The 23,335-nt window shown below is 39.0% G+C and overlaps 1 protein-coding gene across 1 annotated transcript in view; it reads right to left on the bottom strand.

The window, feature by feature from the left end:
* Window positions 1-623: 623 nt before the first annotated feature.
* LOC120528707 (proprotein convertase subtilisin/kexin type 5-like) overlaps window positions 624-23,335 on the bottom strand; it is a 121,940-nt gene continuing 99,228 nt past the window's right edge. The window contains exons 14-18 of the mRNA XM_039752862.1: window positions 15,223-15,400; window positions 11,591-11,808; window positions 8,487-8,587; window positions 3,436-3,619; window positions 624-1,858 (exon numbers count right to left, since the gene is read on the bottom strand). Of these exons, the coding sequence (XP_039608796.1) occupies window positions 1,446-1,858; window positions 3,436-3,619; window positions 8,487-8,587; window positions 11,591-11,808; window positions 15,223-15,400 (1,094 nt within the window). The 3' untranslated portion in view covers window positions 624-1,445. The remainder of the gene's footprint in view (window positions 1,859-3,435; window positions 3,620-8,486; window positions 8,588-11,590; window positions 11,809-15,222; window positions 15,401-23,335) is intronic.

Genomic DNA, 23,335 nt, shown 5'->3' on the forward strand with positions numbered 1-23,335 from the left:
AGCCTGGTCACTGTTTGGAGGTTGCACATTTTCCCAGTCTCCTTGGTTTCTTAGTACATTTCAAGCATTTGTGTCTTAGATGAACCTTGATTGAGTGAGCTTAGCTTTATGAAGCCACGTCTAGATGTGGTTTATGATTTGCACTGATGCGATTAAGGTAGACTAAGGCAGACCAATAAAACAAATTTTAAAAAATAGATAAATAGGTGGAATTAGATGTATTCCATCAAAGTTCCCACATGTTTCATTACGTCAGTGCAGTATAGTTTCATTGTTACTTTCCCCATATTTTTATTTTTTGCTTAAATTTATTGAACACTTTTTATTTAAACTATTTTGTCTATCGTATATTATATTTATACATATATATTTTTTTCAGTTTTACTCCATTTTAGAATGTGACCAATTGGAATCTAGAACTTAAAGCCACCTAAAAGTATATTATTTGTTTTTTTACATATACTGTATTACAGGTTGTTTCTTTGTTAATGATTCAACACAAAGTTTTGTAGGCTATGCTGTCTCTCTCAGGGGTGGGGGTCGACTTGTTTTCAATCCTATTTTTTGTAAAAAATTGATTGATTTGTATGGAATGATTACAATAAAATTAATAAAATTAACAAAAAAAGTTGTGTATTTATATTGCATTTTGTTTTTTCATACTTAATTATTGCATATAAAGCTGAACTCTTCAATGGGAATATGCTTAATAATTAAATTACATTAGCACAGACCTGGAAATATGAGGAGTAGCACCTGAACTCCACTAGAGGAATGAAGAGCATTCATTTATTATACCAAATCTACTATTATATTTTTGCTGGTTTATGTTTTTTGATTTCTGATATGGCTTCTTAGTTTATTATTTTTTAGAGGGCTACAAGGTGCATTTATAGTGTGTGCAAAAAGACCTCAGGATACACATCATCAGTGTCTGACAAAGCACTTGATGGCAACTGTTGGCACAAGAAATGGCCGTGTTATAAATGATGAGCTGATCATATTTTCTAATACACATAAACATACAGTTTATGGTTCTGGAAATGGAAGTTAAATATTTGAAATGAACAGTCAGACATTTGTAGTGATTACTGTCAATATGTTAATGGTAATTTGCAGGTAAAATTATTTTATTTTAAGAGATTCTTACTTTTAAACAAATTTCCCCACACAATTTTAAATAAATTAAAACACTGTTTACAGCTAATTAGAAAAAAAGTATGCCTCCTCACAACTGAGATTGTATACTGTACTTCAGTTCATCATATGCGTCAGTAACTCGTGGGTCAAAGTATTGTGCCACTGGCATGAGGATGATCAACTTTAGACATTCCTTTCACATTTTGCTATTACAGTACTGCCATCAAGACTTAATAATTACACAAACCAATTAGTTCCTATTTAGACTAAGCAAAAGAAACCTACAGTAAGTTTATCATCCATCTCTATCTAAATGAATAGCTTTCATCATCATATTCTAGTTCATCATCATCATCTTCATCCAAAAGTCCATATTTAAATTTACGGTAAACAGTGCCATCCTGCCCCATGTATACGATGTCATCTTCATCATCATCATCATCATCTTCTTCCTCTTTCACAGGGTCATGATACTCAATCACGTGATCCCCACGGTATGCACTGCTTGGTTTGGTGGACTCGTACGTTTTTTCACTATTGGTCAGTTTCTCATAGCCTGATTTCACTTTCTGCTGCTTTTTAGATCTTGAAGTCAAAAACAAAAATATGGCAGCTCCGATTCCCAGAATCAAAAAGACTGCAGATGTAACAAAGAGAGCTGGTTTACCGGCATATTCAGCATGTTGTAGAATAATGCGAGGCCTCACAAGACACTCCTCTAAGGTGAAAAAGAAACAAACAATTATTAGATTTGGAGATTTTAAGGCAGTTTTTGTTATAATACTATTAACATAGAAACAAATTCTAATTTGAAATATCTGTAACCAACCAAAAAGATATTGGCACACAATTTATTTTGAGTCAGTCCCACCCAATTACAATTTAACATTGCATAACACTCTCAAAACCTTTTATTCCAATGCAGAGTCACAGAGACCCATCCCAGCAGCACTGGGTGCAGGACAGCACAGAGACCTAGCAAAGACCACCCAGTCTATCACAAGGGTGTCAGGTAGAAATAATTCAGAATTTCAAAGTGTGATCAAAAATAAAATCAAAACTGGAATTTTTTCTTTTTAAAATTGGGAAGGTATGAATTAGAGGTCGCCTGTTGTGATGGAGGGCAGCACGTTGACACAGTGGGTAGCGCTGCTGCCTCGCAGTAAGGAGACCTGGGTTCGCTTCCTGGGTCCTCCCTGCGTGGAGTTTGCATGTTCTCCTCCGGGTGCTCCGGTTTCCTCCCACAGTCCAAAGACATGGTGTGTGTGCCCTGCGGTGGGCTGGCACCCTGCTCAGGGTTTGTTCCTGCCTTGCGCCCCATGTTGGGGCAGACCCCCGTGACCCTGTGTTAGGATATAGAGGTTTTGGAAATGACTGACTGACTGTTGTGATGGAGGGCCGACTGCCACCACAAGTTCTGGGAATTTAAAATCAGGCTGTAAGTGCCATTACCAGTGGCATGAAACACTATGGCATGTTGTTGGAGTCCTAAAGGTAATTTACTCTTGGCACCTAGATATAGATTATCAGTAATAGACCATGTGGGGATGAGATGAGATAAAACAGAGTAAGGAACCCCAAACCCGCAGGTGGCATCAATCATTGAATGGCTTGTCAGAACCTCTTTGAGGATGTACTAAAATAATCCTCACCAAACACTTCTACATACTGTATATATCCATTGTCTTGACCATGTAATAGGTAAGCAAATGGTAAAAAAATACACTCTCTTTCTTTATTTAATAATAATTTAAAAAAAATGACGGAATATAATGGTGGACAAATACTGTACAAGGAACTAGCCAAGGAACTTCTCTCTTCCTACCAAGCACTTGGGTGCAACATGTCTTAAAAAAAATCAATCTCCTACACTCATTTAGATTTTTTCCAAACAAGAACTTGAAAACGGTCTCTGATGAACATGGAGAGAGGACATTACTCAAATGGAGAGAACATTATAGTGGAATGTCCATGTTAGCAGAAATCTGTTGGTCATTCCACCACGAAAACACCTTCAGAGGATTATAAGAAGAAAAAAACACCAAGTGACTGCTTTTTGAAAATAATAATATTTAAAACAATAATTATATGTGTATTTCATAACTCTTTTCAAGTCTGACTATTTATTAAAAAAAAAATGTTTGAATTTTTTTGTCTAAAATAGCGTTTTGTTTTTGTTTTTTTTTTCATTTCAAACCTCCATTTACATAATACTGGGTGGAGAAGAACTTATCCATTGCTTTTTTTTTTACTGAATTAGTGAAGGACACAAAAACCTCCTTCTTGCAGTGCTACCTTGTGTCTCACTGCAGTTACAGCAGTCCTCAAGCTCTTGCACATCTGAAGCGCAGCAATGCAGACAGCGGTGTTCCTCAAGAGAAATCAAGGAGCTTGCAGGGCATACGGTGCAGTTGTTTGGTCCGTCTCCTTTGCATTCAACGCAGCTTTCATGGCATTGGACACACAGCAATTCAGGCTCCTGGTGACAAACAGGCAAGGATAAATGAAAGTTTTTAATATTGATAATATACAGTACAATACAGAGTACAGTCTATATAGTGGCAAACATATACAAATATCTTTGTAAGGCAGGGAGTAATTCAAGAAGTATCCTAAATATGCATTTCTTTAAGGCATATTATGATTTTTTGCTTTATTATATTGTAGTTTTACATTTTAAAATCAAAAAATGACTTTGTTGTAATGTATTTCATTATTTTATTTATCTTACATTATAATGCAAAGTATCCTGCATATCACTGATTAGTTTGAGACAAATGTGAAGGAACTCATTCAGCCCTTAAACCATAGGATTTCCATGAAAATTTAAATTTCTAAAAGTGAAAGTCAAACTAGGTTCCGCACAAATTAAGCAAAAATGAGCTAATATAATAAACCAGAAAACAGATTACATGTATATGTAATAAAAGGACCTTTGCATTAGAAACCATTTGAAAAAAGCAAATCTTTGATGGAATGCTGCTCTAAATTGTCTTTGTATGGCCTGCTTTGTTCTCCAATTAGTACTAACTACAGTTAAGTCCATAAATATTTGGACAGAGACAACTTATTTCTAATTTTGGTTCTGTACATTACCACAATGACTTTTAAATGAAACAACTCAGATGCAGTTGAAGTGCAGACTTTCAGCTTTAATTCAGTGGGGTGAACAAAAGATTGCATAAAATGTGAGGCAACTAAAGCATTTTTTTAACACAATCCCTTCATTTCAAGGGCTCAAAAGTAATTGGACAAATTAAAAAACTGGAAATAAAATGTTTATTTCTAATACTTGGTTGAAAACCCTTTGCTGGCAATGACAGCCTGAAGTCTTGAACTCATGGACATCACCAGATGCTGGGTTTCCTCCTTTTTAATGCTCTGCCAGGCCTTTACTGCATCGGCTTTCAGTTGCTGTTTGTTTGTGGGCCTTTCTGTCCGAAGTTTAGTCTTCAACAAGTGAAATGCATGCTCAGTTGGGTTAAGATCAGGTGACTGACTTGGCCATTCAAGAATTTTCCACTTCTTTGCTTTAATAAACTCCTGGGTTGCTTTGGCTGTATGTTTTGGGTCATTGTCCATCTGTATCATGAAACGCCCAATCAATTTGACTGCATTTAGGTGGATTTGAGCAGACAGTATGTCTGTGAACACCTCAGAATTCATTTGGCTGCTTCTGTCCAGTGTCACATCATCAATAAACACTAGTGTCCCAGTGCCACTGGCAGCCATGCACGCCCAAGCCATCACTCTGTTTCCACCGTGTTTTACAGATGATGTGGTATGCTTTGGATAATGAGCTGTTCCACGCCTTCTCCATACTTTTTTCTTGCCATCATTCTGGTAGAGGTTGATCTTGGTTTCATCTGTCCAAAGAATGTTTTTCCAGAACTGTGCTGGCTTTTTAGATGTTCTTTAGCAAAGTCCAATCTAGCCTTTCTATTCTTGAGGCTTATGAGTGGCTTGCACCTTGCAGTGCACCCTCTGTATTTACTTTCATGCAGTCTTCTCTTTATGGTAGACTTGGATATCGATACGCCTATCAAGCCCTGGAGAGTGTTGTTCACTTGGTTGGCTGTTGTGAAGGGGTTTCTCTTCACCATGTTAATGATTCTGCGATCATCCAGCACTGTTGTCTTCCTTGGACGTTCAGGTCTTTTTGCGTTGTTGAGTTCACCAGCACTTGCTTTCTTTCTAAGGATGTACCAAACTGTAAATTTTGCCACTCGTAATATTGTAGCAATTTCTCGGATGGGTTTTTTCTGTTTTCGCAGCTTAAGGATGGCTTCTTTCACCTGCATGGAGAGCTCCTTTGACCGCATGTTGTCTGTTCACAGCAAAATATTCCACATGCAAGCACCACACCTCAAATCAACTCCAGGTCTTTTATCTGCTTAATTGATAATGACATAACGATGGACTTGACCACACCTGCCCATGAAATAGCCTTTGAGTCGATTGTCCAATTACTTTTGAGCCCTTGAAATGAAGGGATTGTGTTAAAAAATGCTTTAGTTGCCTCACATTTTTATGCAATCGTTTTGTTCCACCCACTGAATTAAAGCTGAAAGTCTGCACTTCAACTGCATCTGAGTTGTTTCATTTAAAATGTATTGTGGTAATGTACAGAACCAAAATTAGAAAAACGTTGTCTCTGGCCAAATATTTATGGACCTAACTGTATCACCAATTTCAAAGTCATCCAGTTGTCCATAAATTGTTTAGAATAAGAAACCAATACAGGACACATTTTTATTTGTTGCTCTGTAGTATAGCGGGTCCACAGCTCAGAAGAAAAGACCAGTTTTAAATAAATAATTGCCTCACTTGCGGCTTAAAGAGGGGGCGTGGTAGTGTGGCCAGAGTGGTTCTCGGACACTGCGTAATGCAGGTGTTTCCTAGCTTATGTGCACGGGTGGGGAATCGTCCGTATATGTAATTGATGCCGGAAGTTGCTAATCGCCACACCTGTGCCATGTCTCCATTATATATAGTAGCAGCGCAAGTGTGGAAGGGAAAAAGAAAAAAGGATTGGAGTGAATGGAGGTTAGGAGGAGGAAGACGGGCATGGCTGGAGAAGTAAAGAGTCGGTGCGAGACAGAGAGAGAGTGTGAGCAATCGAGAGTAGACTCGCTGGTATTTTGCAGGCAGCTGGAAGGAGAACCCCCTGGAAAGGGTGTCTGGCCGACACTCAGTAGGGCTGAAGGAAGCAGTTGCTCCATCTGAGCAATCAAGGAGCTGGAGTGACCCAGAAGATGTTTGGCTTGTCGCTTAAGGCCACGGTCGGCAGCGGGAGTCAGGAAGGCTTAGAGCAGGGGTATCCAACTCTGGTCCTGGAGGGCCGCAGTGGCTGCAGGTTTACATTCTAACCATCTTCTTAATCAGTGACCTGTTTTTGCTGCTAATCAACTTCTTTTGCGTTAGTTTTAATTAACTTGATTCTGACCCCTTAGTTCACGGGTGTTGAACTCCAGGCCTGGAGGGCCGCAGTGGCTGCAGGTTTTCAATCTAACAATTGACTCATTTTCACTGCTAATTATCTCATTTACCCTTCATTTTAATAGCCCCTGTTTTTAAGGGTTCAGTCCACTCAATTGATTCTTTTCTTCATTAAATGGCAGCCAAACAGAAATGAGATGTGAAACAAGCCACCAGTTAACCAGCTAAACTGCAACGTCAAACTCCAAACAGTTCCTTAATGAGAAGCCAATTCGTGTTGTTAATTAAACCTGTTACTTAATTTCATGGCTTCTTTCTGTTCTCATTCTGCTACAGCAGACATTTCCCAAACTGTTGAATTTCTGTTTCTGATTATTGACCTGAGAGATCAACCTTACTGAGACCCTTACCTTTCTTTATGTTCAGATGATGTGGTTAGCTGGTCACCTGTTTGCTTGTTTTGTATCTCATTATTGTTTGGCTGCTAATTAAGGAAAAAGAAAGAACTAAGGGGTCTGAGTTGAGTTCGTTAAAACTAAGGCAAAAGAAGTTAATTAGGAGCAAGAACAGGTCACTAATTAAGAAGATGGTTAGAATGAAAACCTGCAGCCATTGCGGCCCTCCAGGCCTGGAGTTTGACACCCGTGGCTTAGAGTGAACCCCAGCATTGGGGAACCTAAGTCTCGGTCTGAAGGAGCCAGGGACTGAAAGGCAACCAGATATGAAGAAGGACAGATACAGGTAGGGTGACTCCCCTGGTGTATAGCCTGGATGGGAGAAGCACATGAGCCACCAGTAGAAGACGACACCGGGCTTTGTTTTAAAGGACATAGTATTTTAACCTTGTTTTTATGGATGTATTAATTAGATTTTACCCTCCGCCTTTTTACTAGTTTTTAATTAATTATTTATTTAAAGACTTTTAGAAGTACCGCACTATTTATTTTGAACACTGTTTTTGGTTTTGCTGATTTTAAATAAAACCACTGTCTGCACTTTGCACCTTTCCCCTTGCTTCATTGGTGTTTTCATTGTCCAGCTCATCCAGTGACATTACCGATGGTGTTGGGTTCATTAGCTCCCAAAAGGGAGATGGGATTACTGGAGTAGAACCCGCATCGTCAAATGCTCCCATACTCAATTAACGCCTTCTCAGACCATCTTTTAAAAAACTTTAGATTATGAAATTCACAGATTTATGTATTTACATCTAATGAACAATTGTGCACTAAATGTAACTCTCTAGCTACACACACATGCACCTCAAATTTGTTAAAAGGAGCCTCCTCAGCTTTCCACATCTCACACCTACTGTATATATATATACATCCCATAGGCTATACTGGTTAGTCTTAATGAAGGACTCAGACAGCATTTCAAAAATATATAAAAGAAGTTTCAAAGAGTTTACCTTTCAACAATCCTAGGGAATGATGGAAAAGGGACCTTTCAATTAGCATCTCAGAAAAGGAGTGGAACTCAGCCATACATAGAAAACACTCAATCCTAGATGTGTCAAGCATTCCATAATTCAACTAAAGGTCTTTCATCGATCACATTGATCTTGTTTAAAATTATCTCTTACATCTTCTCAATGGATAATTTGCCTTTCATTAACAGCTAGCTGGAAGATCCAACATATACAGTTTTTGGAGGGTTATAGTAGATGCAGACAGACTGCTGTTGTGACCAGTTGATTAATTGACTCCACATTCTTTTAGCAGATTAGCTCCATCAACTAAAGACACTGTTATGTTTAAAACACAATACATTTTAAAGAAATTAAGCAAAATATCTAGTATGCCCTTGTAAATGTATTTATTTATTTATCCTCAAACGACTAGTACGAATGAACCACATATCATAACTTGCATTATACAAATAAAAATGACAGCAGCATACTTTACCTCAACAGCTGCGTATTCTCCAGCTAGGCATTTGGACTCGCAGATTCCTTGCACAAATGTGAAACCATCATAGCAAGAAGAACAAGCAAGTGCGCCTTTAGCTGCAATGAAATAAAATAAAAACATGTTGCCTAAAACTTCGATACCTTTAGCAGTTAAGCAACAACCTCTAAATGAATAAAACTAATAATCAATATTGTAACTTGAGTGTCGCCATGCATAATAGGACATCTTCTTTTCCAAACTGAAAAGCAAAACTTGGAAATGACTCCATCATTTTGATTGGTACTAAGGATAACTGTTCATGAGGCAGGGAGAAGGCTTAACTGAACTTTTAATCATGTAAAGGTATTCATACAAACTTGAATAATCGTGAAAGTCTCTACAAAAAGTTTAAAAGGACAAACTTAATAACAAATAATACAACACAGATGTCTACCTCACTCAACCCGAGTTCCATATCCTCGCAGTTACCAATTAATACTTGTCAGCAATAACAAATCAATTATTACTTTTCACCAAATGCTCCCAACACCTTAACTCCTAACGTTCATAACAATGCTGAAACAATTGAAAGAGAGTGCATTTGCAAAATATTACTTCACTATTTTATAACTCAGCATTACATTTGAAACAAAAGACATAAACTATCAAATGATTGAATAATAACCTTTGTATTTTAGTCCTTATATTTATAGTTTGCTTTAGAGGCTGCCCCGTATGTGCTGTGGTATACAAATGTTGAGCTCTGAGTTTAGTCTGTCTCTACAGTTAGTATCTGTGGTAGACATCTGTCTGGTGTTTGCCATATTTTTGCAGGTTGAACCAGGACTTGATCCTGGTCCAAAACTGACTGTGCCTGATGATCTGACACTTTTCGACAATACCCTGGAAGTCAAAATGAGTGCTGTGTCGGGGTGTGGTGTAGTGGGTCCACAGGTCATGTAAAAAGGACCATTTATAAATAAATAATCACCACGCTTGAGACTTAGCGAGGGGGAGTGGTGGTGTGGCTGAAGCGGGTCCCGGGATGATTCGTGATGTGGGCGTTTATCACAGTGCACAGGTGAGAAATGGTCCACAGCCGTGATTGTGCTCGGGGCTGCTGATTTGCCACAGCTACCTCGCCCTCTTGATATATAGAAGTACGAGTTGGATAAAAGGGGGAAAAAAAAAAAGAACAGGAGGTTGTAGGAGAAGGCAGGAAGCAGGTGGAGAGAGCCGGTGTGAGGGTGAAGAAAAGCGAGCAAGCGCAGGCTCGAATGAGTGAAAGCAAGCAGCTGGGAGGTTAGCCCATGAGGGGAGTGTTTGGCCGACACTCGGTGGGGCTGAAGGAAGCGGTCACTCCAGCTGAGCAATTAAGAAGCTGGAGTGACCAGTAGTTGAAGGACGACAGGCCACGTAAGGCCATGAAGGCAGCGGGAGTCGGGAGGCTTGGTTGGAAAGGACTTGTCGTGAGCGTCCTGGTCATCAAGGAAACCAAGTCTCAGTCTGGATTGAGTGCGCGACCGAAGCCAGAGATCGGGAGGCCTCCAGACCAGTCGACCAGAGTGAAAGGCAGCTGTTTCTGCAGGTAGGCGACCCTCTTGTTGCAAAGCCCTATGGGAGAAGCAGGAGAGCCGCCAAGTAGAGAAGGTAGTATGAGGACACCGTGATTTGTTGTTTTTTTTAAAAAAGAGACTGCTTCATGCCATTGTTTTAACCTTGTCATTTTTAAAGGATCGTTTTTCTATTTATTGGTTTTTTTAACCTCCACATTTCACAACTGTTTTTATGGATTATTTATTTGAAGACGTTTTTGAATTTATTTTTAACACCTTGTTTTTGTTGATTCTTTTGCACCATCCCCTTGCTCCATTTTTGTTGCCTCACTGCTAAGCTCATCAGTAACATTACCGACGAGTTCAAGGGCTCCCGGACAGATGATGGGAGCATGCAGCCAACTCGCATCGTCACATGGGGTTTATTACAAAGAAAGGTGAACCAAGGGGAGACAGATATGGGCTCTGACGCAGACCCTGAGGTGAATGGCAATACTGTTGAGTAAAGGACCTGGCTAGCGCCTTCTGCATCTCTCAGCAGCCAAGCAAGCAGCATAGACTCCTCGCATCCATCATACAAAACAAAAATACAAATTAACTTATCATTTTTGCCAACAAGTCCAATACCAATACCAACAGAGTATGAGCCACACAATTCCTCTGAATCGAAGAGAATGAAAAAAATGAAAATTGTGCTGGTTATGAATATGAAAAAAGTGAAGGAGGGTTTAAACTGAAAAAATAAAAGATATGAGTGAAACAGTGGAGGAGTTAAACAAAAATGAAATATTTAGCAAAACGTTACAAGCAAAAATGGAAAGAAAGGAGAGTAAAATGGATAGTATTCATGACCAGTTTGACAATTTGACATACAAACTAACATTGTTGACTAAACAATTGAAATGGATGGTAACTGTGACAGATGAGTGCCTAGGCACAAAAGAAAATGAAACAACAAATTATGGAATTAACTAATAGATTCAGAAGTCAGAACCAAAACAAAGAATGTGAAAGTACTTGCAATTCCTGAAATTTTAGAACGTCAAAATCTTACTAAATTTTAATTTTAAAGGATTTAAATACATGCAAGAAAATAAAAATCACCACATCACACTACATTCTAAACAAAATGCTTATTCTCTTAAAAGACAATTTTTCAAAACGATTAAAATATTACAAAACCAGCTGAAAACTTCAATATTGTACATCATTATGCTAAACCGCATTAGAAAGATGTTTTACAGTTTAACGAGAGTCACAACTAAAATGGAGGAAAATGTTAGGTTTCCTAGACTTTGAGGAGTTCCATTGCCCACTCAAAGACACTCTTAATTACTAATAACTATGCCCCTTTTGACCAGGAATTGTACAAAAGGACTGATTAACTTCCCTACATTTTGTGTTTTTTTGCTATGATTGCTAAAAATTACTGCGGATGTCACACTTGTAACGGCCAGAATTAGTGTTCAAGACCTCCTTCCAGCTGTGGTCATATTGTTGAAAACGCATTATTAGCAGAACTTCTGAAAGTACACCTTTCACCACCACATGTTTTACACTTACCATTACAGGTCTTACACGTTGGGTGACATCTCACACATGTCATATCCACATTGTTTTTATAATAACCTTTTGGGCAGGTGTGATAGCACCTCTTCTGGTATTCCAGAAAGTAGAAGTTGTTCTGGCAGGTGATACAATCTGTACGCTCACTCCCTGTGCAATCTTTACAGCTTGGTTCACACACCTCACAGGATCCAGAAGAAATATTTGCATAGAACCTAAAAGATACATTTAGATCAAAATGTTTAAAATTTGTTTAAAACAGAAATGCATTTTGTGAAAATATAATGTACATTAGCAAACTATCATTCACTGGAAAATATTCTGAGGTATAGAGTTAAAGCAAATATCCCTAAAATATAATAATTGCTATTGCTTTTAAGTTTTGAATAAGGTAAGATTTCCATTACTTACTGGTGAATTCTTCTCTAATTCCTATTACGTTAACTTATATTTTAATTTTCTTACAATCTACTTTGTTTACATTCCTTTTCACTGTATACTGGTGCTTGCTGTAAGAAGTGAAGTTTTCTATAGGGGAGGCCAAACTGATTGATTGTGATGTCCGGCTTGAATGAACCTGGCATTACCTTCTTCCAACTGGACATCGATAGTCATGGACCAATATGGACTAGGGTGAATGAAGACACATTACAACAAGAGTAGGTGCAAAGTGAATTGTACTTTTTCATCCAAACAGAGCAGCATTCAAAAACTAAGTGCAGTGTAGTCACTTAAATAATGAGTACAAAATCCTTGATAAAAACAGTGTTAGTTAAGGTTAAAATGAGTCACAAAATAATCTAAAAATGGTTAAAGTCAAAGTTTAGAATACCCAATCAGGATCTGTCCATTTAAAACAAATCATGATCCTCTGTTCTCCTTCCATCACCTCACCACCTCTGCTAACCCTTCAAGGCCTGCTGAGCAGCAGGAGACACAATACAGAAAGTGTGATCAAACATTAACTGGTTTGTGTTACCATCACCATCCTTCGGTGTCTACAGGGACCTTTCAAGCCCCACTCCCTTCTCTCACCATCGTCTCTTGGTGTTCATGACCAACTGTTCTGAGAGGTCTCGCTCCTGCTCCTCTGCAGCATTCAGCAGGAGGTAACCCTAACCCCAATGTGTCACTGGGCTTCGTCCCCAGCTGCTATGCCTCTTCTCAATAGCACTAGCTCTGCTTTTTCCTTCCGTTCCTCTTTCCTTTTCTCTTCTTTGATTTTACACTGGTGTGGTATTGCGGGTCCACAGCTCACGTCAAGAGGCCAGTTTTAAATTAAATAATTGCCGCACTCGTGGCTTAGCAAGGGGGTGTGGTTGTGTGGCTGAAGTGGTTCCTTGGGAGCTTGTAATGTGGGTGTTTATTGCATAAGTGCACAGGTGAGAAACAGTCCGAATCTGTAATTGTTCCTGGGAGGTGCTGATTTGCCACAGCTGCCACGACCCCCGTCATAAATAGAAGCGCGAGACGGCTAGCAACAGGAAAAACAAAAAAAGGAAAGAAACAAATGGAGCTTGTTGGAGTGAGGAAGAAGACAGGAAGCAGTAGGGAGAAAGCCGGTGCAGTTAGACAGATAGAGAGCGCTCCTGAGCTAGGAACCTGGGTGTTTGGCCGGCACCCGAGGAGCAGTTGGTAGAGGTCACTCCCGCTGAGCATTTTATGAAGAGTAGGAGTGACTGGAAGGACGACAGTTGGCCGCGTAAAGCCGAGAAGGCAGCGGGAGTCGGGAGGCTTGGAAGGAGAAGCCCCAACGTGAGCGTCCTGACCGTTGGGTGAGAGACTAAGTCTTGATCTAGGTGAGCTAAACCGGAGCCAGGGATCGGAAGGCCACCAGATCAGTTATGTGGAAAGAAGGTCAGCTGAAGGTATGGCGACTCTCCTGTTTCAAAGCCCGATAAGAGAAGCAGGGGAGCTGCCAGGTAAAAAGAAGACACCAGGCTTTGTTTTTAAAGAGACTGTTTAGACTTTTTTCCATTGGATTTTAACCTCCACTTCACTTCTGTTTTATGAATTATTTAATGACTTTTGAGATGCACTGCACTTTATTTTCATTTGGACACTTTGTTTTTGTTTTAATAAACGCACTTAGCACTTTTTTTACACCATCCCCTTGTTTCATTGTAGTGCCTCACTGACAAGCTCATCGGTAACATTACCAATGGTGACGGGTTCAAGGGCTCCCAGAAGCCAGACGGGAGCGTGAAGCGAACTCTCATCGTCACACCTCGACTTACTTTCTCACTCTTCTAGAATCATTTTTTGTTACCCTCTCTATCCTACTCAAGATCTTTTGAACTTCTGTGGGTTTAGATGAGTTCCACCTAACAAACCATCGAATGTCAAAGAGGAAACCTGCCTGGCTGATCGCACCTTCATGTGTAAAAATAACCAGCCAATTTCCTCATTAACGATTTGAGGACTGTGCAGCTGCCTACACCCAGGAAGCCTGAGCTGCACTGTTTTCATTTAAAAGCTCACACACTGCCATTAACCCCTTTTTGTTATTTCACCTTTGCTGTGTTGGAGCAGCACACAAATTGCAAATAGATGAGGCCTTCAAAATGAACCACAAAATACTGGCCAGAATCCTAATAGATCTGGCCCCAGGAAAATTGGCGGCTTAAGGCCTTGACTAGGCTTCAAAATGGAAGCTTTAAATTACAAACAAATAGCAAAGAGTCTCAAAAAACAATGTTCTTCTGCAGGAGAAACCATAAAAACTCTGGTGGAGGTAGAGAAAAGTCCACAAGAATCTATACGAAATTGAAGATTTATTAACAAAAAACATAAATAATGAACAAAAGCTCAAAAGAGCAGAAAGAGGCAAAAAAAAGGAACTGCCTGAAATGTAATCCTCAGCTAACAGAGTTCCAAAAACACAGTTCAATAATCAGAGTCCTTAAACAAAGCAAAAAATAATAAAAAAACAATACAATCCAACAATTCTAATAGTTCATAATACTCACAGGAAACCAAACCACCTTTGCCAGAGTGCATACAATGTACAACAGAGGGACTGCGTATCTCATCAGCCTTTAAAGAGCTGGGAGCAGTCCCTCAATGGAGATTGACAGGTGACCCTGCCTCTTGGGGAACCACCACAAAACATATAAAGAATGTAAAGACATTTAAAGAAACTACATAAATATTACTAAACATAACAAAATCAATAGGAAATGAAGCATATTTGACTAAATGACGAACGAACATAACACTATTAATGGCAATATTCATAATAAATCATTCAAATTGAAAAATGAAGAAAAAAGACAAAACACTTAAGCCAGGTAAGGAACCCTAGCTAAAACATAGCAACCACAATGATCAATTGACTAATACTCCTTTAATCCCTGATCTAACTTTAGGACACACCGATTTAGAAAAGTATATGATATCCTCTTCCAGTTTTTGTGCATAAAGCTTCTTTACACCCAACATTCTGATGTACTATTTTAAATGTAATATTGTAAAGAAAATTACCCCCAAACACAACCCACTGCCCCCTGCCATTTTCTTAACCTTCTTATTTCAAATTCAGGTGCCACTGGATATTATGGATACATCACATTCGGAAACCAGGAGAAATGCCTAAAGAAATCTTTCCTTCATGCATCTTTCAAACTTACCCAGGTTTGCACTCTTTTACACACTCTCCGCCTTGTTTAAAGAGCTCCTCTTTACAGGTGAGGCACTGAGAGCTGTATTTTCCCTTACAGGTCTCACAGCTGATGTGACAAGGGACACAGTGCCGTCTGTCTGGATCACTGTGGAATCCATGTGGGCACTGAGTGATGCAGCTTTTGTCTGCGGGTATAGCAATGACAAAGAAATGTTATACACTTTAAATGAAGAAAACAGTCTTTCATCTTAGCATGCTGCAATTAATGGCATGTACAATATAGTAAATGGTAAAAAATAAGTTAAGGTTTACATGTACTGTATGTTATCCTTTCTAGTCCAGTCATTGCCATTTTTTAAAAGCGCTGTCAGGTCAAGTTGGAAAGCATGCACTGGTACAGCACGCTGCCGCACCCACCACACAACGAAGCAGCTCAGGATCCTGGTTGGCAACCCCCAGGCAGACATGCAGTCCAGTCCCACCTCCCGGAAATGACCATCTATCTACCACAGCCAGGTGTTACATGGGTGGCCCCTTGGCCTGGTCCAGCTACTCGGGTCCTCAACAATGAGGATCCTGTGAGCCAGATCATCTATGGGGAATTTCGCCACATGGCCATGGTGCTATAACTGATGCTCCCTGACAATGCAGGTAACGTGCCTTATTTGGGACTCCGTGAGCAACCGCTCATTCAACACAAAGTCAAACCAGCATTTTCCAAGGATTCTCTGAAGAGACACAGTACTGAAGGAGTCCAGTCTTCATTTCAGGTCACTGGATAGTGTCCACATCACGCAACCATATAGCAAAACAGGAAGCACCAGGACTCTAAATCTTGCAAAGATATCGCAAGCACCACACACCCCTTTCAAGCAACCTCATGATTCCCCCCAATGCCCTCCCAACCCATCTACTGACTTCATAGGAAGAGTCACCAGAGATATGAATGTCACTGCCGAGGTAAGTAAACCTCTCTGCAAGGTCAACACTCTCTCCGCAGACAGACACAATGCTGATGGCTGTGCCCAAAAAAGGTCATTAAAGGCCTGGATCTTGGTTTTTATCCAGGACACTCGCAAGCCCAGACACTCGGACTCATCGCTCAGTTTCTCGAGCGCCCCGATCAGAGTCTCCATTGACACCGTGAAGATCACAGCATCGTCAGCAAAGTCAAAATCAGTGAATCTTTCTTCACCAGCAGATACCCCATGGGCACTGGACCCCATGACTCCACCAAACATCCAGTCCATGCAAGCATTGAACAGAGTAGGGGCAACAACATGCCCCTGTGGAATCCCAGAATCAACTGGGAAAAATGCTGTGGTTCAGTCTCCACCCTGCACAGCACTCACAGTACCAGCGTACAGGCCGGGCATGATATCCAGCAAATTTGGGGGGATCCCACGAAGTCTCAGGATGTCCCACAGGGCAGCTTGGGATCAACTGAGTTTAACGCTTTGTGAAAATCAGCAAAGCCTGCAAAGATACTCTGCCAATATTCACATTTGCACTCCACGAGAACCCTCAGTGCCAGGATGTGGTTAATGGTAGACTTCTTAGGAGTAAAACCAGATTGCTCTGGTCACTGGTAAGTGAACAAGTGATCACGGATCCTATTGAGGATGACCCTGGCAAGGACCTTACCCGGCACTGAAAGCAGTGTTAATAATAATAATAATTCTTTGCATTTATATATCCCAGACAATCACTCTTCCCTTTCTAGATAGGGACGACAAGTGCCATTTTCCAGTCAGTTAGGATGATGCCTGTCTACCAAGTGGAAGCAAAGATTGCTTGCAATGCAAAGAGGAGAGCCTTACCACCAGCCTGGAGAAGTTCACTCCAGATACCACAGATCCCTGCAGCCTTCCCTACCCTCAGCTGGTTCACCAGCTGTGCTATCTCAGTGAGACCTGGTGGTTAACATCTAATTGGGGGATCAGCCTCAAGAACCATGTACCCAGAGATGTCCAACATCCTAGCTGGAGGATCAGCTTTATACAGCTACTGAAAGAGCGTCATCCATAAGGACCATTCCATCACCACCCTGACTGCGACTCTCCCAGGAACAGATTTGGATATGAATAATGCTTCAGTTCCTGTGTAAGCAGGATGTGGGCTACCAGACAATAGATGGTGTGTCAATTACTCACAGATTTCTCTAACAAAACTTCCTGTTCAACCAGTACTGTGATGGTAAAACACAGGCATGTACACGCTCTGTTCTCAAAGCATTTAGTTGTCTTTCTAAGCTTGTATAATAACAGATTTAACAGGGTTAGATGACTGTCATATGGAAATGAGAAATGTTGTATTCACATGTTTTGGAAATTGTGGTGGCTTACCATGTGTGACAAAACACATCTCCATTTCATTTTGCATTTTTTTTAAGTTTTGAGGAAAATGAAAGCTCTCTGTTAACTTGTTAACCTGTATAAATGTATAAATAGCGATTAAACATTAGCATGTAAAATTAAAAAAGAAAATGAGATGCATTAAAAAAAGTAATCCACCCTGATAAGCAGGATTATGCTTAAAAGTGAGTTTCTTTTTTCATGTTCTGGTATAAGCAAGAAACACACTTTGCAAAAATGTGGTTAGTAATTAAGTGTCACATAACTCTATAAGAGTTTATTAGAGATAAACAGGTGTGCACTGGCACGACATACTACTAGCAGTATTCTGTTTTTCACTGTGCTGTACTAGCAGTACATGACTGCTTACTGGAATCTCCCATTTGAACCCTCAAGAGGTCTACCCCCGTGTTGTGGTGAAATGTCTATCATCGTAATCAAAACTCCATGGAGGACAACTAAGATTCATTGGGAGGAAGACCGATAAACCTAACAAAACACAGAGTACTGATACTGATATGTTTAAACTACAGGAACTGTAAAAGAAGGACTTAAATAATATAAAAAATACATCATTAGCATATACAATGCACTAATCCATTACTAAAGCAACACATTTTCTGGCTTAAATTTTCTTTCTCTTTTTGGTCTCTCTTAGAACCACATGACTTTTCATAGTCATAGCACACAAACTGTAAACAGTGGATTTCCTCATTACTTTTTAAAGGTATACATTTATCTTTACTTTTTAAAAGTATCACATGAGCAGTATTAATAAGCATAAATTACCATCTACTTTCTTGCATTTTTCAAGGTTAACCCCCTTTTTCCTTTATCTTCAAGATGAACGCTTTCTAATAAACCTAATACTCTGCTATCTTCAAACTATTTTTATATAGCTTTGTATGAAGCTACATAAAGGCATTCCTATTTTTTTACCTCAATATTAGCTATTTGGACCTGTCCACATTTATTGTATTTATTTTAATTCATATATTTATCAATGTTCTGTACAAACATCATCACAAATCAAACATTAATAGGGTGTGTCTTTATATTAAGATGCCTTTTAAACTTTGCACACATTGCTACCGTATGTTTTCATATCGGCCATGTTCCCAGTGGCGTAGCGTAGTGGGGGCAGCAGGGCCAGCCTGCCCCGGTTGGCACTTTTAGGTGGCGGCAAAGAATTACTGTATATTTTAGTCTTTTAAATTGAAATACATAAATAAGGGGGCGGCAAACTTTTTCCTCCGCCCCGGGCGGCTGACACCCACGCTACGCCACTGCATGTTCCCCTAACTTTTATGTCATTCCACAGCATTTATAAGACAATGTGCATAATGTTTCATTGTGATTGGCAGAGATGAGTGTAATTAAGGTACTGAGTGCATTTATATACACAGAATCAGGATAAGTTAAGTCAGTCGGTTAAAGCAGAAACCAGTTATTTTTGAAAACCGATATTTAAATACGAGAGTCCATCAATGGAGTTCTTTCTTGGCAAAACACTATGACATCATTAGACTGTGCAGAAAAGGATTCTCCATTGACAGACGTGAATCCGAAAACAAACATGGAGCCTGTGTCTCCTGAGCAGTGTGGGGAGCTTAGTTACATTACTCATTAATTACAAAAATGTAACTGAATAAGAGCTGTTGATTAATCGCCGTTAATTTGTGCGATTAATGCATTAAAATTTTTTTTATTTTATTTTTTTAAGACAGCCCCTAAATGTGTTAATTTAATTCAGTCAATTTGACCATGCCTCATGCTTCCGTTAGGTCAGATTATCTCAGAGCACAACGTGAGCTACCACAGCTATGCTGATGACACACAGCTGTACTTATCAATAGCTCCTGATGACCCTGATTCTATTGATTCACTAACAGAATGTCTGACTTGTATCTCAGAATGGATGAATAGTAATTTTCTCAAGTTAAATAAAGAGAAAACTGACATCTTAGTGATTGGCAATAATGGATACAATGAGGCTAAAAGTCAAGACAGAGGTAAAAAGCTTAGGGGTGATTGTTGACTGTAATCTGAATTTTAAATCACATATTAATCAGATCATTAGGACAGCATTTTTTTACTTAAGAAACATAAGTAAAGTTAGACCTCTTATATCACTGAAAGATGCTGAGAAATTAATTCACGCGTTTGTTTTCAGTCGACTAGATTACTGTAACGCACTCCTCTTAGGACTACCCAAAAAAGACATAAATTGTTTGCAACTAGAGCAGAATGCAGCTGCTAGAATCCTAACTAGGAAAAGAAAATCCGAACACATTTCTCCAGTTTTGATGTCACTACACTGGTTACCTGTGTCATTCAGAATTGACTTTAAAATTCTGCTTATGGTTTATAAAGCCTTAAATAATCTCGCCCCATCTTATATATCGGAATGTCTGACACCTTATATTCCAAATTGTAACCTCAGATCCTCAAATGAAGGTCTCCTTAGAATTCCAAGAACAAAACTTAAAAGAAGTGGTGAGGCGGCCTTCTGCTGCTATGCACCTAAAATCTGGAATAGCCTGCCAATAGGAATTCGCCAGGCTCATACAGTAGAGCACTTTAAAACACTGTTGAAAACACATTACTTTAACATGGCCTTTTTATAACTTCATTTTAATCTTAATTTAACTTAATCCTGATACTCTATATGTTCAATTTCCTCAAAATAACTATTCATGGTGGCTCTAAAATCGGTACTGACCCCTACTCTCTTTTCTGTTTCTTTTTCCGGTTTCTTTGTGGTGGTGGCCTGCGCCACCTCCACCTACTCAAAGCTTCATGATGCTCCAACAATGATGGACGGATTAAAAGGCAGAAGTCTACGTGACCATCATCATCATCAAGCCCTTCCGTGAGAATCCTAAATCCAAAGAGGACTGTTTCATTTATGTTAGGTAGAATGCCCAGAGGGGACTGGGGGTCTCATGGTCTGGAATCAATACAGATTTTATTTTTCTCCAGCCGTCTGGAGTTTTTTTGTTTTTTCTGTCCCCCCTGGCCATTGAACCTTACTCTTATTCGATGTTAAATGTTGATTTATTTTGTTTTATAATTGTGTCTTTCATTTTTCTATTCTTTAATATGTAAAGCACTTTGAGCTACTGTTTGTATGAAAATGTGCTATATAAATAAATGTTGTTGTTGTTGTTAGTGAAAGAGTGCCAAATGAACCCATCCCTATTAATGGTGCCTGATTGTTTCCCTATGTTATTTCTTCATAATGGTCTTCATCCACACACACCAGTAGAGTCATCCCTTCTCCCTTATAATATGGGATCATTCTGTATTGGAACATAAAATAAGGGACACAATTTGCCCCATATTTTTGTGTGCATTGTTTCATATATACACTAGCTCCTCAAAGTGCAGAGAATAACATGAGGACAATTAAAATCAAACCAATTATACTTGTGGAGTGAATCTCATTTCTATGTCACTCTAATGTTGCAGACAAACAAGCACTGCACACTCCGTGAAATTGTGTTTCAGCGTCATCCTTGCCATTACACTGACTTCTCATACTGACAGTAAAAAAGAAAAAGAAGTCACCTTGCGTAGTATAGTGGAACATCCAGAACAAGATGCTACATGCAATGAAATCTGTTAATGCAAGTCCCCCATCTTAAGAAGTAAGAAGCTGTCGAGGTATAGGTCTGAGTGCGAGACAGAATGTCAGTGGGTCAGCACTGTCCCTGGTAGCAAATAAGTTTGCCGTGGAGCTTTTTTTGGTCATCCAAGGAAGGATATCTGACCTGAAACACCACAGCACATTTTCAAGCAGCTAAAGTGCAGATAACACAGAGTGGAATCGCTCGATTCCTTCTACCTCACTCACACTCCTGTAACACAGACATGGTATATTGTTGTTTAATTAATTGTATGTTACCTAATGCAGCCTACATTTAAACCTAAGGTTAGCCTTTATTATACTGTAGCCAATAAAAGTAGACAATAATCAGTGTAAATTTATCATGCTAAAATTTCCATCCATTTGTGCTAAAGGGTAAGTAAGATATTACAATTCATATATGACACATTCTATGACAACGTGCAACTTAAAACATCTAAATAAATAACCCTATCAGATACATACAGGTATTTAGAAGTTTGTTATTTAAAAACCCAATCTAAATTAATTACTCGTCCTGTCCAGGTAACACCTGCGGAGCTGACTTGTGTGTATCACGCAGTTTAAGCACAACTGGGACTATAGCAGTGTTATTGTGCTCAAATGCTGAACAATGATTTTTGGTTTCTGTTTTTTTTTATATTTAATTGTTTATGTATTTGTTAGTGCTTTTGACATGTTGTCCAGTAATATAGCATGGCTGTTGGTTCTCTTACACAAAACTGTTCAATAAACTAACTGAAATAATTTACTATGCACAGGTATGTGACTATTAAAACTGTTTTTTCATTAAAAATTAATCACTGAGTAAATTCTGGCTTATATAAACAGTAGCAGTAATAGTCCATAGAAGCCAGTGTGATGTTCTATGCTGCAGTCTCTTGGAGAAGCAACCTGAGCACAAAAGAAGCACAATGAAAGAACAAACTTATCAGGAAAGCCTGCACCAACACAGGGGGGATTCTGGACACACTAGAAGGGGTTGCGGAAAAGGAGACAGTGCCAAAATTGGATGCCATCATGAAAAATCCCCCCCATAAGGTGCTCTCTTGAAGAACTTTTAACCACAACCTCATTCCACCACAGTGTGCTTTTCTGCCCTCTGCTATCAGGCAATTCAATGCTTCCACCCGATGTACTTGTTAAGTTTATTTATTTAGATGTTTATTTATTTTTCAATCGATTGTTTGATTGATTGGCTGTATTATCTGTCCTGAGAGTCTGTATATTTATTTTTTATGTTTCTGCTACTGTATGTATTTAAATTTCCCCATGGGATTAATAACATTTTATTAAATCTAATCTAGAAAATTATTAATATTCTTGAAGGAAATGCAATAAATTGCAATGAATATGCAGTTAGTTTTGATTATAAATTTTAATTGTTCTATTAATCATGATTACATGTTTTAGCTGAACAGCAGCCCTAAACTAATCATGTTATACAGTTACTTATTATAAAGTGTAATGCATAAACAAAGTGTTACATTTGCATTACTTTTTCTTTCTTTGTCTGAAAAACTGTACATTTGAATGGCCAGCGCCTGTTACTAAATTCTAAGCCTACATATGAAACTGACCCGAAACACAGCCAAGTATGATAAATGTCTTGTGCTTTATAAATATGTGAAGTAAATAACATCTATCTCCTCTTTACATTCTCGACCCGAGTCCTTGATAATTTGCAGAATAAACACTGGCCACTGCATCATCCAGTCACAGCATATCTATAGCAAACAGCTGAAACTTTAATAATATGTTTATGTTACTGGATTGTCATGCAGGACACTCTGTGCTGTGCAATATTTTTACTTCAATGTAAATTAAGTATTGCATTAGGTTACTTGTAACTTTAAAGAGTAATCAGACTATTCAATGCATTTTATTTTGAATGTGTTACCCTGCTGCTCTCGAGATTGTGCTGCTGAACTAAGTAAGCATTGTATGTTCAGCTCATCAACACAAGTCTAGCAAATTCTGAAATAATGAGACCGATTATTTCAACCAGGAGAAAAATTAATGCGATTGTCCAAGCATTTGCCTCAGGAAATTGATCTCTGTGGACGCTTACACAGTTTTCTTCACAAGGCTGCTGGAAGTGAGTGCAAAGCTAACAG

The sequence above is a fragment of the Polypterus senegalus genome, chromosome 4 (genome assembly GCF_016835505.1).
Source record: "Polypterus senegalus isolate Bchr_013 chromosome 4, ASM1683550v1, whole genome shotgun sequence".
NCBI classification, from domain to species: Eukaryota; Metazoa; Chordata; class Cladistia; order Polypteriformes; family Polypteridae; genus Polypterus; species Polypterus senegalus.